The sequence below is a fragment of the Apteryx rowi genome, unplaced genomic scaffold (genome assembly GCF_003343035.1).
Source record: "Apteryx rowi isolate R43461 unplaced genomic scaffold, aptRow1 scaffold_230, whole genome shotgun sequence".
In the NCBI taxonomy this organism is placed as follows: Eukaryota; Metazoa; Chordata; class Aves; order Apterygiformes; family Apterygidae; genus Apteryx; species Apteryx rowi.
Window position 1 is genome coordinate 1,091,217 of NW_020448642.1, and position 19,723 is coordinate 1,110,939.

General features: G+C 38.0%; 1 protein-coding gene across 1 annotated transcript in view; it reads left to right on the forward strand.

The window, feature by feature from the left end:
- Positions 1-415: 415 nt before the first annotated feature.
- The window catches only part of CRYBG1 (crystallin beta-gamma domain containing 1), a 40,922-nt gene continuing 21,614 nt past the window's right edge, over positions 416-19,723 (forward strand). The window contains exons 1-12 of the mRNA XM_026065696.1: positions 416-1,182; positions 6,773-8,225; positions 8,310-8,486; positions 11,013-11,060; positions 11,226-11,344; positions 12,716-12,878; positions 13,854-13,993; positions 16,906-17,032; positions 17,348-17,383; positions 17,774-17,916; positions 18,618-18,744; positions 18,836-18,981. Coding sequence (XP_025921481.1) covers positions 431-1,182; positions 6,773-8,225; positions 8,310-8,486; positions 11,013-11,060; positions 11,226-11,344; positions 12,716-12,878; positions 13,854-13,993; positions 16,906-17,032; positions 17,348-17,383; positions 17,774-17,916; positions 18,618-18,744; positions 18,836-18,981 — 3,431 coding nt within the window. The 5' untranslated portion in view covers positions 416-430. The remainder of the gene's footprint in view (positions 1,183-6,772; positions 8,226-8,309; positions 8,487-11,012; positions 11,061-11,225; positions 11,345-12,715; positions 12,879-13,853; positions 13,994-16,905; positions 17,033-17,347; positions 17,384-17,773; positions 17,917-18,617; positions 18,745-18,835; positions 18,982-19,723) is intronic.

Below are 19,723 nucleotides of genomic sequence, written 5' to 3' on the forward strand. Positions count from 1 at the left end.
TTCAGAATGGAGTGGTAAAGGAGTCTTGTCTGACAGCGAGTGGTCACCAGACTGGAGCAGCAGCAGTGAAACCATTAAAAACTCATTCTTTGAGAGTAGCCTGAATGTGGAAACAGTGGAACTGGAAGAAGAGCTGGTCACAGATATAAATAATTCCACAACTCCAGACTTCATAAAGAGCTTGAGGAACTTATCTAGTGAAGACTTAGAAAAGAGTATCTTAAACCACAAGCAGCTAGTGAGCACATGGGTCTCTGAGGATCCTGGGCATGCAAAGCCAAAGGATTTGCCATACAGTCTGGCATCCACAGCAGGTGAACACATACCTTCTGCTAGAGTGTTAACGGTTGATATCTATCTTAGAAGAACAGACGAACTTCTTAATGAACCTGTGACTGTTTTATCGGAGGAAAATTGTGACTCAGACACAATGGATAAAAAATCTGCTAATAGAAGGTCTGGAAGAAGAAGAAAATCTCAGTCATCTAGTGACATCCCAAATGGAGAGAGAAACCAGACTGAGAATACTGCAAAAGAAGATTCAGTTTTTGAGGATGATGTCCCTTCTGATGTGTTTTCAGACAAGATAATGAACTCAGAAAGAAAAATAAAGTCTCCTCAACAGACTCCTGAAAGGAATCCCTCTTCCCCAGGTAATAACCAGGACCTAAAAGCTGGATCTGCTCAAAAAGGGGCATCTAAAACTGAAGCTGACAAAGGCAAGCAGCAGACATCAAACACGACCCCAGCAAGGAGAAGATCGTATAAAAAGAATCAGGTGGATACTGTCCCCGTTTCACCTACTGGTTTGAAGAGTCAGATGAAAGATTACTCCTCAAAAAGGCAACCTTTAGCACCAACAGAGAGTAACCCAGTGACAAAAAGAACTTCCGTGGAAAAGGGAACTATACCAGCAGCTTTGGGGGAAGACGGTTTGGAGTCTCCCAAAGCTTCCTTGGCTGATAAGACAGAAAACACTGCCTTGGTGTTTGTTGAAGGCAGAAGTGAGTCCAAGACAATCAAACACAGCAATGGCTGTGATGGAAGACCTTTCTTGCGTACTGATGGGATTAGAAATGGAGACATATCTCTGTCAGCTGAAAGACTGACAAATTCTAATTTAGACAGCTCAAAGCTGAAAATTTTGGATGCTTCAAGAACAGTCACAACAAAGATTAGCCTGTAAGTATCATAAACTACAGTTTGCCTTATCCCTGTAGCTGTAATTTTGCCTGCATCTGTGTTTAGTATTATATAGGAGTACTAGGTATGTATCTGCTATCTATATAGATTATTTTCAATTAAAAACTGCATTTTTTCTTTTGTTCAGATCATAGAAAGAGTTACCACTTAACAACTGTTATAATATAAATGTGTTATAAAACCAATCTTTTTTACATTTTTTTATGGATAGACATTTCTTTGTATGTTAGTTACATTATATGGAATAATGTACATAGAAATTGCTCTATAGTCACTGTTTCCAACTACTGCTCTGATTAACACAACTCTCCTTGACCTTAATGTTGCCAACTGAGAATCTGGTCAAAGATTCTGTATGTTAAAATCCTTGAATAAGGAATGTGCTCAAGTTACTCTTTTAAGAAACAGCAGCTCTGCTCAGCTATTATTTTATGAAGAAATGTGGGATGCAGTGTAGAACTTATTYGATACTTCAAATGATGTGGTAAATCTCACTTGAGAAATTTGAATACATATAGTTGGTTTCGTAAGTACRTGCAGGATCCAGCAAGTAGATTCTTATGCATGTGAGTAACATCAGGCATTTGCAGAATTATGCATATATTTGTTTGCAGGATTTGGTCTTATCTTCAAAAAGACTGTCACCTGCCAAAACAAAAGTGATCTAAGCTTTTCTTAGGATTATGAAGAAGTGGATATATTTGTAACATTCACTGTAATCAATAGCATGATTCTGCCTATTGAGTGCCTGGCTTCTATTGAATTTTGTTCTCTAGTGAGTCTCTATTGCATTTATCATTTCTGTTATTTGATTTTTCATAGGTATGTAGTATACACTATTGCTTTCCTAGTTTTGACATAGTCATTTATAGGACCTGCCGGTCCTATCAGAGTACGTTGAATCCTATGGGTCCTGGGAATATTGAATGTTCAGTATCACTGTTACTTAGTTGTGTTAGAGGGACATGGAAGTTCAATGTTACGGCTTAAGAAAAGCATATGTTTCCAATTATGCTTCTCACATCTCATCTAGAAACATTTCCTTTGCACCATTTGTGATAAACTGCATCTGATTTGTTCATTTTTAATTGAAATAAAAATGCCCAGTTCTGAAAATTAAATAGTGAATTTTTTTGTACGTGTTGATGTTTTGTTATCAGGCAATATAGATCACAAATCTTAAACTCTGAAGTTTGGTGTCTTTACAAAAAAGTAGCCTTCACATTTTTCTCTTTATGCTGCTATCACTGGTGATGATGAGATTGTAAATGCTTATGTATCTGGGTTTAGTTTTTGTAGGCATCTACTTGGCTTGCTATAGGGTAAATTATCTTCTGATGTACTCTTAAAGTAATAGGTACCCTTTCTAACAGATTTCATTTTGGTGAATAAACAGTCTGTGCATTTTTACCTGGTTTTGTGGGGTGTGTGACACTGTGTCTTGACTTTATCAATAAAGTAGGAACTTTAGCCCTGGGTGGGGACTGCTGTGTTGCATACAAGATTCCTGATGCGTCTRTTAGATAGCATTGGACAGTGACACACAGTTTCTTTAGCCAGGCAAACTGAGATAGTCAGACTACCAGGTATCATTTATGGTCGCTTGTGAGAACACGTGGACTGTAAACCTGGATGTGGATTAAACTGCTGTAAAATGGGAAAGGAAAAATTTGACAATGCCATTGCTAGAAGAAAGTGTGTTTTTGTTCTCTTCATGCTATTTTGAACTATAGAACAGATAAAGTTTTCATTTTTAAGGATTAAAAGGTTGTTGGTTTTTTTAGATGCTTCAGGTTTATCCCTTTCTGTTTGAAAAATACTGATTTACTTACTGACCCCCGCTTTGCYTGCTATCAAATGGATTTGAAATAATCAAAGTAGCTTTTATTTAAAAAAATGTGTAATGTCCGTTACTAATGCTGTTTTACTAACTGTGTAAAACAAGTTTCTTTAGAAACATTTTTCAAAGAAGTCGTTTTTGCCTGTTCTCTTCAAGTAATGAAGAGCATTTGCTGTCTTTTCTCCCTTTTATGTTGGTGCGCTGCAGAATGTGGGAGTCACAGGATACTTGTCTTGTAACTTTTCAAAGGGGAATTTATCAGGCTTGAAACTCAGCTTAGGCTGACGGTACATCTTAATCAGCACACAAAACCYCAGGCAGTAGTTGCTTTGATGTTCTTAGCAGAAATCTTGTCTTCAGTTGTCATATTTGATGTTCAGACATGATTTTGTAGTTGCCTTTGCATTTATGCCACTTATTTAATTATCCTTTGCTGTTAACATGTCATTTTGCTTTGCTCCCCTCAATCTGGTACTTTGCCATCAATCTTGCAAGCTTGACTTGGCCGTTTGGACAGTACACTTCAGCTGTGTGAGTCACCATACATTTACAGCCTTATTGGGAGAGGTTTAACTGCTTCCTTCTGCCAATTAGTTGCCAGGTATAGTCTAAAGAGAAGGATGTCAGTATCTCTCTTGTGCCTGCTTGTTCCTGACTAGCAAATAGTTTGCAGGTGAGCAGTGAGTGGTAGTGATCAGCCACACTGGACTGTTTGTGAGGAAGTGTCTATACTGTTAGGTGAATCCATCTTCCAGTGTTTTCTCCCATACTAGGGGGAAGACTTAAAGGATCCTAAAACAGCACCTTTGCTCCCCCTCTTCCCCCCTTAACAAGTATAAAAACACAGTACTTCTAATAAGACACATCTTTTAGCTGCATTTAAAATCAATGTTTCTCAGTGTGGAAAAAAATGTAATGAAAAGATTAGTTACAGGAGGCCAGCTGTAGGGGATGGAGCTCCAAGACAGAGATTTCGATTGCTCTTCAGTCTCAGCTGCTTGTCTCTGCTGTTGCTGCCACTGTTGCACAGAAATACTACAGAATGTAAAATATAGGTAGAGGAAGGCTAAATTTCCAAAGCCTGAAACTATACCTTTCAGGTGTTAACTGTTCATTTAAACAGGTTTTAGGTGTGGCTGATAAACATCAATGTTAATCATTACACCTGCTTGTGTGTCAAGGCTTACAGGAATGAAAGGAATTTATTAGAAGATCTGTGCTGTTATGCCAAAATGCGCATAGTAGTGCAAATTGCAGATTGACAAAATGAAGGTATGGAAATGAGTCAGTAGTGATGATTAGGCCTTTAGTGATACCTCTTGAAAATACAGGTAGAAGGAAAGGGTAAGTGTTTTTTTCCTCTACAGAGAAAGACATGAAGAGTCCTGCAGGACAGCAAGTTGAACATGTGTTAGAAGTGCATCTTTGCAGTAAATGAAGATTAAGGCTGTACTGGGCTACATTAGCAGGAGCACAGCCAGCAGGTCAAAGGAGGTGATTGTGCCTCAATATTCAGTGCTGGTGAGACTATATTTGGGTACTGTGTCCAACTGTGCCCCTCTATCTCCTTCCAACTCTCCTCTCTTGGTACAAGAGAGATGTTCACAAACTGGAATGAGTCCTGCAGTGAGCCATTAAGATGGGCGACAGAGCTGGAGCATATGATGTATGAGGTGCAGCTGAGGGAGCTGATTTGTTCAGCTGGGAGAAGAGAAGGATATGGGTAGATCTAATAACCATCTACTACTTAAAGAGAAGTTATATAAAAGGCAGGGCCAGACTGTTCTCCAAAGTGGGCAGTGAAGGGACAAGGGCAGTGGTTGCAGATTGCAACAGTGAAGTTTCAAGAAAAAAAAAATTCACAAAGGGTAGTTAACCTGTTCCAGTGCTTCCCCAGCAAGGCTGTGAAATCTCCATCTTCAGAGATATTCAAAACTTGGTTGGACAAGGCCAAGGCAACTTTATCTAACTTTGAATTTAGCCTGGCTTTGAGCAGGGAGTTGGACTAGATGACCTTCAGAGGTCCCTTCTGACTTAAATTCATCTTCAAGAAAGAGCAAATCATAGAATAATTTAACTTTGAAAAATTGAGGACAGACAGGCATACTGCAAGTGAAAGGTGGTTGTCTAAATATCATGCATTTTCTGCTATGTGATATCCCCCTCTTGTACATAGTAGCACTGTATGTTTAAGGAGACTTTTTTCTATTTTTAGACTTAAATTTTCCAAGTTTTCGTTAGTCCCTGTTTGAAGTATGGCCAGAGTTGTTTATACATATTTGAGTAGGCGAGTAGTTACAGTGAGCGCTGTTGAGTGGTCTTCTCCTAAAAGATATGATGATTGCACTGTTATTTTCTGTACAGGTTCTTAGGTAACTGATTAGGGGTTCCTTCTACTGTTTCAGTAGGTTTGTTCCTCATGCTTTTCTCAAGAAAAGAAGCTTGTACAGTGGAAAGGCTTGTCTTGTTAGGGTTTACTTTTTTACTTGGCCTTGGTATTGGGAGGAAGAGGGGAAAGGAGTGGTCTCTGTTTTTAGGTTGTTGGTGTTAACTCACTTGCACCTCACACTTCTTGGGCTAAAGAACTGTGCGGCTGCTCAGTGAACACAGTATGTATAGGTGAAAAAAAGAATAAAGCACTGACTACTGTTGATTGATTAGAGCATATGAGACTTTGGAGACTGCTGCTGCAAGCTGGTTTCTTTTTATCTTCCACCATCATAGTTTTTACGTAGTGTAGTTTCTCCCACTATTGAATGCATCCAGATTCCTCTTTGGAGAACAAGTCTGACTCGGTGCTAGTGGGCTGCTTAACACTGCTTATAGCTGACTGATAAATTTTGAAGACATCTGCCCTGCTTCTTCCCAGCTGTTCATACTGTTCCTGCAGTAGCAGGTGACATGGACAGATTTTTTTTTTCCTGGGTCTAGCTATTCAGATGAAAGAGGTTTAAAACACACAGCTGCACAGCATCACCCTTCTGCCTATAGTACACAATCTGTCCAATCTGATGGAGAAGTTTCTGTAGGTATTCTCTAATTGAATTCTTGTAAAATCAGCAGAGTTAGTTTATACAATTTAAATTGTTAAGTGATTTTGCCTGAAGGAAATGGAAGAGTCCTCACATGCAGTGTTCTCTTAGCCAAATGGTGATGAGCAGCTGCAGTGGACTGGGGGCAGTAGCCTTCTCCACCAGCACTAATGAATCCAGAGAGGTTTTTCACTTGATTTAAGGGTGCTTCTGCAGTATAAGAGCTGCAAAGAATTAGGGCAGATGTCTTCAAAACTTGTTGCAGAGATATATTCAAATGTTAACCAACTCATTATCACCTTAATGATTTGGGATTTGTTTCCTAAACTCTGTAGGGAATTGCATGCATATAATTTATTCTGTCTATTCTCTATTAAATTTTAATGTCTGTCAGTCATAAATAGTTAAGTTCTCTGCCTCATTTGTAGATGCTGTAGGCTTGTGTGGTTTTTGTTTTACTGAGCATTACAGAATTCCATATGTGTTTGTGAAATGTATTCTCCTTATTTAGTGTCTAATTTCTTTCTCAGTCATATAGCTACTCCTTTTTAAATTCTTCTTGAAATACTGAAATTTAAACTGAATGTTACTCTGGAAAATTTTCATTATAATATTACATTTTATTGTTTAAAAAAATGTTGCAAGTATTTTCAAGATTAATGAAAGCTGTAACTCTTTATCACTTTGCCTCCTGTAGTCCAGCCAAACCGAAGAATGTAGAGCTGAATTTTAAAGCACCTACAAATCAAGACAGTTTAGAAAGTGAGCAGGATTCTCTTGAAAAAACAGCTAATAAAACTAACAGCAGCATTGCCAACAAAATTTCCCTGTTTGAAAATAAATGTGCTAACCAGAGCCAGAGGCCTGCTGACATCCCTGCTTCAAAAAATACTACTGTACCAAGCACATTTGTTGGTAGAGCAAAGCTGAAATTTGGAAAACAACCTAAGGAAACTGAACAGCCTGATAAAATGTTAAATAAGCAAAGCAGTAGCCAGAAGTTATTTGAAAATGGCACGACAGAGAAAGATAGCACTGCAGAATTAAAAGGCAAAAATGAAGAAGGTTCCGCATCTTATGAGGATATTGGAAAGGCAACAGAACTTAAAGTAAAAGCTGCAATATCCCTTTTTAATCAAAATAGCAAAACTGATGGTAGTGGTGTCTCTCTGAAGCAACCCAATCCAGAATTAGCCACAGCTAAAAAAGAAAGTTTACCTTTTAAACTGTCTTTACACTCACCCAATAAGAGTGAAAATACTCAAGATACTTGCCACCAAAGAAACAACACGAGCTCAGAATTCTCCAGAAATGAAGAAAAGCTGCTCTCAAACACAGAGGTTTTATCACCTTGCAGTGATGACAAATATCCCGTACAACCTAATCAGTTTTCTAGAGAGTCAGAATTTCAGAAGATGGAAAACGGAGATGAAAAGGCAAAGCCAGGAGAGTCAAACTTTTCAGCCCTGCAGTATGATGAAAGTAGTTCAGATAATATATTGACAACAGAGCATGATATCAATGCACAAAAGAGTCCAAGCAAGACTTGTAATGGTTCTGCTGAAGATGATAGCATTTTTGATTCCCCATCTGACATGAAGAAGTTTGCTGAAACAATAAAAAACTTGGACAGCTCAGTGTGTTTACCACAGAAGAAGAAAAGGTCAAAGCTTCCCAAATCACCAGCACCCCACTTTGCAATGCCTCCAATTCACGAAGACAATTTAGAGAAAGTATTTGATCCTAGTGTATTTACTTTTGGTTTGGGACTGAAGAGGGAGAAAGCACAGGATCTGTTACCAGCCCAGCAATTTAAAATGCAAAGCTTGGAAACGATAGCCAGAGTCAGACCCAAGCGTGCATCAACAGAGCAAAGCATAATATTCAAGTCCCTGCAGTCATGTAGTAGAGAGGAACCTGCCTTCGCTCAGGAACTAAATGGAAAAGAGAATAATGATAGTACAGATGGTGAAGTTAAGAGATCCCGGCTTGAAAAAAGCTCACTTTTCTCAAGCTTGTTGTCATCTACCTCTAAAGAAAAGTTTTTTATTCCTTCTGTGACRTCAGTAAATAACACAACAACCGATTCCGCAGGCATGCCTCTACAACAGGATGCTTCTGGACCATTCAATATGCCTCAAAAATCTGAGGTAATAAAGACCATTCAAGAAATGCAACAGTGTAAAATTTTCTCTAGCTGCTGAATGACTGTTAATTGTGATTTTGCAATTCAGTCTCTTTCAGATATGAAGTTTCCAAGTTATTTGGAGAAGTACATGCAAGCAGATAGTGCAAAAAAAGATCTAAGTTTACAAATGTCTAACTATGGAAACCCTGAGAGAAGTTTCTCCAGCTGGTTAGGGACAGGCAGATATGAATCAAATGTCCCCGCTGGCTTATTAGATGTGGATGTAAGTATTCTGTTCTTTAAAGTCTGTTTGGAAATTTATTCAGCTTTTACATTCACTACAGACAATATGTATATATTGTTTTGCTTTGTTTCCCCTCGTAGTGGGACATACATAGATTACAAATAGTGAGTACAGTAGTGTGTACAAGTTTTGTCTGATGTTGGCTACACATGGAAATGAGATGCATGTATGGCATCTATTAACATGATTACATTTCTATATGGTGCTCTTATTCTGAGACTTTTCATAAATATGAATTGACAGTCTGTATTTTTGAATATGTCTTAAGGCTTGAGTTTTTCTGTTTTGAAACAAAGCTCATAATAATGCCATATTTACTATAAATCAGTAAAATGCTTTCTGTGAACTTCAGAAAACTTGCACCTGCTTCTTTTCTTGATGCTAATGCCTCTGCTCTTCCAGAACATCCTGCACCATTAAATGGGTAAGGGGGCAAACTTGGTCAGCCTTGCATTTCTGCTCCCAGTATTTCCATGCGTATGATAGAAAATACATATAATCTTTAAGAATGCTTTAAAAACTGGGTAATAGTAATGGTTGAAAGTGCCGCTGCTCTGGCGGGATGTCCCTTTGTCTATTTTGGAGCGTCTCTTCATCATGACTGAAGGCAGACCTACTTGTTCCCTCAGAGGCAACTGTACGCTAATGTGGGAGAACTTCATATATTCTATTTTCAGAATCAAGAACAAATACTCTGCATTATCAGTTATTTCTGTGGATCAGAGTCTGTGTTGTTACTAAGGGGCAAAGTATCATCATCAGATCTATGAACCATAGGAAGAACTGTAATATCAAAAGTTTAATAGGCATTAATGTGATCTGTGGAATTGAAGGAGGGTATGAGAAGCTTTAAGTACTTCTCAAAAGTAAATGGTTATCTGCTGTTACTGTTCTACTAAAAGGTGGGGCAGGGGGAAGTAGTAGAAATAACTCTGTTCTCCTTCACCTTACAGAAAGGAATCTTCTGTGCTACCTTGCAGTTTTGAGGATGGAGACTTTCTCTCATGAGAAGTTTTTTAATTAGTGTGGGGATGGAAATTAGTTTTTATTTTGCAGCAGTGCATACTTATGCTGCCAGTTAAAAATGAGTTCTTACTCTGGAAGGTCCAGCGTGGATTTCAAAACYTGGGTTTGAAGCTAAATGACCAATACAGATACTGATTTTTTTGCCACTTAGGCTGTTGCTCCTGAGTGAGTTTCCAGATTTCAGTAGATTATGGGGGCCTAAGGTGGTAGGGGATATACAGGCACATAAGTTTGCTCTCATGGAAAGCCCAGTTAGGTTCCCTAGGGTCCAGGACTTTTGCAGCACTGTCGCTGACTCTGAAGCGTCTTGCTCAAGTTAGAGAGGAGTCGAAAATGTTTGTGTGATGTATACCTACTGTGCATCTTCCGCTGACTAAGATGGCGATGATGAAAAACTTAATAGGCCATGTGAAGGAAAAGAATAAGGGCAGCCTAAAACAATGACTCTGACATTCCTTCAAACACAGAGCAAGTTCTGACTGGAATTGAAGCAGAGGCCGAAAAACCAGTCATGCCTCAACTCGTTTTGATGATGCCTACAAAAACCTGATGGTGGTTAAGAACTCTGTCCTGAGACCGCTGCCTGTCCTGGCTGCTGAGTAATATGTTCTCATCAGTTCCTTGCACGTGTTGCTGGCTATCTTAGACTGTGAGCTGTTTGGGGCAGGATCTGTTCTGTGATTTGTGCTTGCATAGTACTTAGCGCAATGGGACCCTGTTCCAGAATGAGGGCTTCTGGTCTTGCTAGGAAACCAAACGCATAATTGCAACCCTTTTAAAATCTGTTTTAAGATCACAGGATACAACCACAACTTTTCCTGGGTATTCTATATCATAAAATTCACCACTGACTTAAAACTATTGCTTTTGATTTTGTATACCTGAATATGTTTCTTGCCATATTCAGTCTTTCACTTATTGCACAGAGCCTCATACTTTCTGAAGAATACATATCTTGTTACAAGCTGTTCAAAAGAGAATTGATTATGCTAGTTAGTTCATATGCCATCATATCTTGTCCAGTCTCTTCATATGTTCCTGGAAAAATAATTTCATGCTTTATGGATACCAGACACTTAAACTTTCTTTAATATTTTTAAGATTGTAGACCATGTGCTTTCATAGTATCAATTTTCTAAGCATTCTCCAAGGATGTCTGAAATTCCTGGAATATCTGGGAAGCTGATCAAAAGGATTCTAAAGCATTCCAAGTCTGAGACCACTTGGCTTTAGTGAGACAATAATCCAGTGTTTATTTTAAAAAAGTGTAAATTTGTATATTCATGACAAAATACTGCTCTTCAGAAAGAAAACAAAACAGAAGTGGGAAGTARGTAGAGATGAAGTGTTCTCAGATTTTTACTATTCAGACCAATTTTAATTTTCTTTCACTAACTTATTTTATAACTGAGCATCTTAATTGAGTAGGTTTTTGGTTTGTTTTGTGTTTGTGACTTTTCTCTCCCCACTGTCTATTAGGCATTTTCAAGAAATGGACAAAATAAAATCAATCCCAGACCTGGCAAGGTAAGATGAGTTTTCTGATTTTTACTGTTTCTCGTTATATTGAAAAACATAGCAAGATAGAATTTATATCTATCTATCTACATATATATATGTGTGTGTGTGTTTATGTGTGTTTATATAAGCATACATGCATACACGCTATTTATTTATTTATTTATAATACAGCTGGTGATATACAGTGAATCTGATGACCAGAAGAATGGTATTGAAGTTTTCCATGATGTACTGGATTGCAGTTCTTGGGTTCTGTCACCAACAGTTATAGTTAAAGTCATCAGAGGATGGTAAGAGATTAATTTTTACTCTGTATAGTTAGGCCTGTCCTAGGCAAGACTAAAAATCCCTTGGAACAGAATCAACATGTAGGTGTGCTTTTCAAATGGCAATGTAATGTAGATACCTTTGAGCTAGAAATGTGGCATTTTACCTCCTGCAGTAGGAAGTCCTGTACTAGCTAACCTATTTTGCTGCAAAATTGGAGTGAATGTGGCAATCTGGTATCCAGTTGTGCAGCACTTCAGCAGGCACAGGGGAAAGATGACAGATTCTTTCCAGGTGTGCTGCTGTTTGACTTCTCTCCTCTTTATGGGTTTTGGGGTAGTGTTTTAATTGGTCTAAGAGGGGGCTAGCCAGGAGTGACAGCGGTTTGGCTCTTTTAATCTGGATGCAGAAGATGAATTCCATGTATTCTATATCCAAAAGTACAAAATGGTGCTGTAAGGATAACTGAGTGTTTCTCTGGTGAATCCAGAAGGAATTTTGAATTTTTCTCCAAAAGCTAGATTGTCTGAACAAGTTTTTCTTGTACCTTCTGTGTAGCATTAACAGAACAGCCATTATTACCGTGGTTAGCATGACAAGTTAAGTTGTGGCCAAGTATCAGGCTCTAATACAGTCAAATAGCAAGTTCTCAAAAGTATGATCTGATAGCAAGCTGGAGACGCAAGGACTAGCTGTAGTAGGAAATGCTGGGAAGCACATTGATAGCTGTTTAGCTTCAGAAAACTGGAATGAAGATCTTTTGATCTATGAGCCAGGTCCTTCTTCTTTCTTTTCCAGTGTGGTTTTCAGTTGCACTGGGGGACTGTTTCCCTTCAACTGAGAGCTCCAGGGGAGGGTTTTGGATTTGCAGATGGATATAGTTTTCATCTAGTTATACATTCACACCTGCAGCTAGCAATAAAGTTGTGCTTGTCTTTTGAGCAGCCTTACCACCCTTCAGCACATCCATACCAGCCCCCATGGGACTCCCTGCTGCTGTTCCCAGGACCCAAGTAGCTTCTGTTTTTACATGGTGCAGCAGTCTGCAGTGTCAACATATTCTGACCGATTAATTGSTTCTGATTATTATCTCATGCAAAAGTATGGTATTTCTGAATAGCATTTCTGTTGTCCCAAACCATCAGTTTAAATGGGTGGAGGACTTTTTGATGAAATCAGAAAGTCAGCAGCAAGCATCTTTGCTTTTATCACTCTTAAAAATATTGCATGCACCAGAAATGACTTGCATCAGCAGTGTTGAGTGAATAAGCTGTACTGGGGGGAGGGAAGTTTGAAATAATACTTCTTGTGAAAAGATTTTTTAAATGGGAGCATGGTTTTTACAAATCATATCTGATAAAGTACCATTAAAACCAAGACTCTCTTATTTTAAGCTGGATACTTTACGAGAAACCAAATTTTGAAGGCCCCTCTATTCCTCTGGAAGAAGGAGAGCTGGAACTCACTGATATATGGGGTGCAGGTACTTCTGAAGAGCAATATGAATGCAAATCTCTAAAACCTGCAGTGATTGGTTCAATAAGACATGTTGTTAAGGCAAGTAATATAATAAAAGAAAATCTGGTGTAGGCCTTAGTGTTTGGTGATGTTTTATATTGATACAAATAGTTGTTGGTGTACTAAGGCACAAGTGTAACATGAGATACAAAGGAATGAAACAGTCTTCCGGGTTGAATTTCTGATTTAATAACCAAATGGATGATACTTTATCACAATAGGGATTCCGGTAACATCCACTGGAAAGCGAGGGCAGGAAGAAAACTTAGTGTTTTTCATTAGAATAATCTTCAAAATGCTATTGAAATTTAATATGCAATGGATGTTTTCTAATTTGGTAAATCTCTCAAAATCCCAGAAAACCATCAGTAAGTCCACAGGGTCGTATTTTCAAAAATACATGTGCTTTTTGTATATATACAATTTACACCCATGCAGACTTCACTGTAACAAATAAACCTTGTTTGATACTCAGAAAATACCCCAGTATGTGCAAACTGGGGATTTAGCACACGCTGTGGAACAATGTGCATGCACGTTTCTATATGTACTTTTATCCTACTATTAAGTAGTTAGCTTTGCAGGTTGTCAAAATAAGCGTGATCTATAAAGATACCGGACTGGGAAAGGAAAAGGAGGAATATATTACTTGTAACTACAATTGCTGTTTAAATTACAGTTCTTTTCAAGACTGGCCTGCTTGATGTTATGTTAGGATTTAATTTGCTAGAGGAGATGTTAAGTGATGAAAGAAGATGCATTCCTGCCTACATGGCAGAAAGTAAACAATATAAACGTTGATTAGAGTTTGACTGACTGTTGTCTCTGTCCATACAGAGACAAGCAAATAACTGGCCTAGTTATGTTTTCATTAAAGGTATCTAATACAGCAGTAATTGACGACAGGGGAGATGATTTCAAATAAGCAGAAGTTTCAAAACTGATTTAGTTAACCACAGTAATTACAGAATTCACAGCACAGATGAAGTGATTATGGCCATCTTCGTTTTTCAGGATTACAGGGTTTGCCGAATTGATTTGTATACAGAACCTGAAGGGCTGGGAATCGTGACTTCCTTTTTTGACGACACTGAAGAAACAGGCGTGTTTGGCACCACCCAGAAGACCTGTTCTATCAAAGTACACTGGGGCATGTAAGTACATAGTTTTGTGTGAACGTGTGCTGCTATGAAAGGAATTTGTTTTAAACCATTGGTTACGCCTATCAGACATGCAAGAAAGCAGAGTATGTTTATGCTAGTTACATATTTTGGTAGTGTTTGTTGACAGTACCATTAGGACATCATTGCAATGCTTCATCCTTGGAGAGGCTGATCTCTTAAAATGTTTTGTGTTGGAGGCAGTCTTTCTTCTGCTTGCAGGGGCTAAAGCCAGAGTAACCCTGGTGCATTTGTAGTAAAGGAATGAGTTTTTCGCTGCTGCTCTTTCTGATTCAGGCAAACTTATCAGAAGTGAGAGTGGGGGGATAAAACATAATGATAAGACCACATTTTCTACTTGCTTTCCTCTGTAAACTTGAAATCACCATAGTTAAAGAAGAAAATTTTAAAGGTCTTGTATTATCATATACAACTCACTGTCATGTGTAGACTCTGGAAATCACCCTTACATTTCATAGTGCATTTTATTTGGTGTTTTTTTATGGTGATGTTTAGGACATGTATGTTATGCCTGAAAACATCAAGCTCTATAAATTAGGGGCTTACTGTATGTCATGAATTAAGCAAGCTTTAGTGAAAAAGGAGACCTCTAAAGAACAGCACAGATATTATACAAATGGTAATTTCAATGACTTAATAAGCCAACCTGTAGATCAATACTGAGAATATGCCTCAAAGTGGCACTGGGAAAAGCGCGCGGAAGAGGGCAGTTGCTTCCAGAAAAAGTATGAAAGTGAAGCCGCCTGCAACGATCTTAGATTCTGTAGAACGTTTTCAAGGCTTACAGATGTTGGTTGTTGCCTGCTGGCTGTGTCGTGTTGAACACTAGTACTGTTTGCCTGTCTATCATTTGGTTCTGATTAGTGTGTGCTATTGCTCACATCTTTCACATGTGTGATACTGCTCATGTCACCAGTGTTCTGTTTAACACTTCTGTCCATCTGTCAGTACGTATTATATACCACTGCAAAGATATATTCAGATAAACTGATGAATGGGACATTTTAGTTTCTAGAAAAAGGGTATTTTATTTGATCAAATCTTTATGCCTTAATTTTAAGGAAAAAAAAAAAAGCAGTCAGGTGTATAGGAAAACTTTAAGATGTTGCCCATGTGGTTGTTTCTCTGACAGGAGCTTTTTTCCTATGAACTGTGTGTTCAATCCAAATTATGTGTTTGCTAACAATAATGAAATCAGAGATGTTATTTGGATGCTGATTAAATCTGGATGAAGTCAATTAATAAACTTTATTTCTGTTCCTCACTTAGAAGCATTCTTGTGAATAGTGAAATAACAGATCTTTGGGAAAGGAGTCAGGGCCTTTGCACATTCATCAGGTTTCAGACTGGTCCTTATTTTGCATCAGTGTGAGAGTATTTTTTGCACTAAATCTGAGTTAAATTCTTGCCGCCCAAATTTATTTGATGTTGCATGTGGATCCCTTAATGGAAGGCAGACTGTGATATTTCCATCAGGAAGCAAAATAGATGGCTGGAAAGTAATCTTTTTCAGATATCGGTTCATGAGTCCTGTGTAGAAAGAAGTAGCTTCTGCCAACTGCATGCACGAGAAGTTAAGTGRGAGTTGCTGCTGTGTTTTTTCCACATTGCAGGKTTTTTTTCTTTCCTTCTTTAATTTACAAGTGCAGCATAGTTCACTTTGCTGGCGGCTGAGGGTAGGCTTTGATTCTGAGTCACCCTGCTATGTGGGTGTGGCAGTATCTTCTTAAGGTTTCCCACTATGTGCGCTTAATCGTTGTTGATTAAAAGCTACCAACAAAAATGAGGCAGTGCACCATTATCTTCTGATTGTGCTCTCTCCTGGGTCTCCCGTGTGTTTAAATTCTGGCAGAGAAGTTGAGGGTTTACTATGTGGTGTCACTTCTTTCACCTTACCAAGACTGGAGTCCCTTATATAGTGTTTAGCAGTGTAACTACATGGAATTAGCAGTGTAACAATATATGGAATATTTGGCTTTAGGTAGCAATAAAAGAAGAGCTCTTTATTTGTTTCCTGAAGTTGTATGTTGTCGATGAAACTATGTCAACTTGTACCAGTTTCCATCAGCTAAGAATCTGCCTTTTAAGCATGTTAAAATGATGGATTATTTTAACATCTTTTTAATATCACCAGATTTGTACATTATGGTCTTTACATGATCAAAGAGTTGGCTGCACAAAGTGTTCCTGTTTAGTCTGAATTTTAAATTTAACTGGAAGAAATCAGTTGCCACCTTCTATGCAGAGATCAGCAGTATGTTCCTTTGTTTCTAATAAGTGATTACTGCTTATGATTTTTTTTGAAAAAGCTTTGAAAATTTGCTGTCGCTGTCCCGATCAGGAATTTTGAAAATGATGACTTTCAAAGCAGACTGTTAGCAGGTACAAGTCATAAGGAAGCAGATTTCCAAGGAGCTTGTGGGGTTTTTACATGTCACTTAATAACGCAAGTTTATAATTCTCTGGTGAACACAGTTTGGAGCAAATTGAAGTCTAGGTTAGAAGAGATCTTTTAACTTCTAGAAAATTGGTTCTGTGCATTTTAGAGCTATTCTAAAAATAGTATACAGTAATCTTAAGTCTTGAAACATCAATCTAAAATGTCTGTTGCTCCAGATGAGACATGGTCAAATCCTTAAATGCCTGGTTCACTGTGCTAAAATTTTTTTAGCCCCGTTCAAGCAAAATACATGCATTGTTGGTGCTTCTTGCACAGGCACGGAAGTATACCAGAATACCAGCTTATAGCTGAGAATTTTGATAAGCACAAACAAAATTTTGTTAAGGTTGTAGTGATGTCTTTTCTAAAGTAAGCATATTATCTTGTTCTTTATTGGTTTTGTTTTTGTCTTTTRTTGTTTACTTTCCACTCCTCTCTGCTTTAGATGGCTAATTTATGAAGAACCTGGTTTCCAGGGAATCCCTTTAATGTTGGAGCCTGGTGAATATCCTAATTTAGCCTTCTGGGAGAAGAAGGAAGCTTACATTAGGTCTATGAGGCCCTTGAAAATGGTAAAATATTGTTATTACTTACAAGTTACATGACTTGCATTTATGCATTAAAAATAAGTTTGCTAGATTTTTCCAGACTCACAAAAGTGTAAGTCTTTATAAACTCCAAAATTTGTTTTTTTAAAAAACTCTGTAACTTCCTAAACTTGATTGTATCTATTTCTGTCTTTAATCTTTTGTTTCCGCTTGTGTTCTTTGAAGAATGCTTCATCTTAAAGAATTCTGGCTTTTGTAAAGAGTTTAAAACCACCTACACTGAGTACAGACAACTTATTTTTGTATCTCTCTCTCTCTCTTTTTTTTTTTTTTTAATAGGGTGGTCGCAAAGTAGAATTCACTAGAGAGCCAAAGGTAAAAATCTATTTATTTGATTGTCCTTTCTATGACAGATGAGCTACACGTGCATAGACATATTTATTATGGTGATATCTTGCCTACTTATACTTTAGTGCTTGGTCCTCCTGTATGTGATCGCACCATGCGACTGCAGTTTCTGGCATACTTCTGCATCCTTCCTGTGTATATGACAGTATTAACAGCCGTCTGGATAATGCAGATGGATAATGATATTCAAGTCCTCATGTTGCATCTGTAACCTCTTGAAGAAAATAGAGATCCCACTAGTTAGTTTCATAATCTTGGCTTCTGTCTTTATGTGCCCATGCAAAAGAAACTGTCTGCTGTCAGGGTGTGTTTGTCATGCTGTCTACAGCTTTTTATTGTACTTCATTTCTGCCACAGGTCRTCATTTATGAGAAGCCTTTCTTTGAAGGGAGGCATGTGGAGATAGAATCGGAAATGTTTATGCTCAGTGACAAAGAATTGGAAGAAAAGACAGTGCTTCCACTTGCATCAGTGGGATCCATGAAAGTACTGGGAGGAGTGTAAGTACGGGAAAGCATCAGCAATATTTGTCCTTCAGTAGATGTAACTCTATAAGTTGGAAATTGTAGTGAATAAAATTCAGTGCCCAGTTATTATGCACGTCTTCCTAGTTTTTGGTTTTAGATACACATCTGGGTTAAATCGGCACATATTCACAAGCAAAGGCTGCATTCTGGACAATACTCAGTGTCATCCTGGTTTCACAACAGTGGATGAAGGGATAGAAAGGCTGCCAAGCAGCTACAGCTACCTAACTTGGCTAACTCTCCTCTCACTTGGCTTAGTGCTGGTTCCCTAGTTAATGTAGTTCTTTTAAACCCAAGCCATAGAATGGTCACAGAATCTCATCTGGCTTTGGTTAGAGAAGTACAAAAGGCTTCTCAAATTCACTTGAAGTCCCAAAGGCTTCTGGTTTTCAAGCCTTCTCTCCACCTCGCTGCACTGTGTCAAACCAGAGTAGTCATCACAATGCAACTCTCTCTATTTTGCTTAATTCTGGCGAAATTAGCAAAGATTTTATTAGACTTGAGAAGATATGTAGTTAGGTTAACTTCAATGGGAAAAGTATTTAGGARATTCCCATATTTAGAACAAAAGTGGGGTGAAGAAAGAACAAATTTCACCCATCTGTGTGTGCTCTGCAACAGCACATAGCAGCGGGTGTCCATTTTCACACAGAGGCTCTGTTGTTGTTGTTTAGGTGGGTTGCTTATGAGAAGCCCGGGTTTGAAGGCCATCAGTACTTGCTGGAAGAAGGAGCTTATCGAGATTGGACAGACTGGGGTGGTTATGATGAAGAACTGCAATCACTGCGACCTGTTGTTGGCGTAAGTTCCAAGAACGTGTAGTGGGTATCTCTTGAGCACACTGAGACATCATGTTGCATTTTCCTTATGATGCTTCTCTTTGTTTTAACAGGACTTCACAAATTCCCGCATGATAATGTACAGTGAAAAAAACTTTGGACCAAAGGGTTCCAATATTAATGTGCTAGGAATTATTTCCAATTTGAAAGACACTGGATACGGACTGAGGACACAGTCTATAAATGTACTAAGTGGAGTGTAAGTGATATTTTTAACTACTATTTAATTTTAAATTTGCTGTTACAATTTTTAGAATATGGTAGCTTTTGCAAATGTTTTTCTGCCCTCTGACTTCTAATATCTATATGGAAAGTCTTCAGATAAAAATTTTCTGCCCCTGACTGCACAATGTGGGAAGTGCAGCTCATTGTTTTTGTGAATATGTGCAGTAAATCAGTTTTCTTCTCGCAATGAGATCAGATGTTCCCAGGAAGTGCTGGTTAATTGATTTACAAAGTATGAAAGTATATGAGTTGATATGTCATCATAGAGGTAAAAATGGCGTGTTCTTATTGCTTAATTTTCTTCTCTCTCTTTTTTTCTTTCTTCTTTTTTTTTTTTTTTAAGCATCTTAGCAGCAAAGTTATGGAACTAGTTTCCAGTTTTGACTGAGGCTTCTTGTGTTTAGCCAGAGACAAATCCTTAGCGCTTTTGCTCAGTTGTGTGCCTGCAAGATGACAATAATGCTTCTCATGCCTACTAGTAAATTCTGATGCTGAATAGAATTTAAGGCAGTAAATTGACGTGTGTTCTCATCTTATCTTTTGGACAGTGTTTTTTCACTATTCATGCCCTTAATTGAATTGTTCCAAAAAGTAACCTTACTTTTACAGTGAATTCCATAGGTTAATAGTTTAATAGTAACACTTTTTCTTCTTCTTTTTTACAGTGGGGTTCCTAAGAATGAGTGGTCAAAGTTCTGTCATGTGTGTTGTTGCAT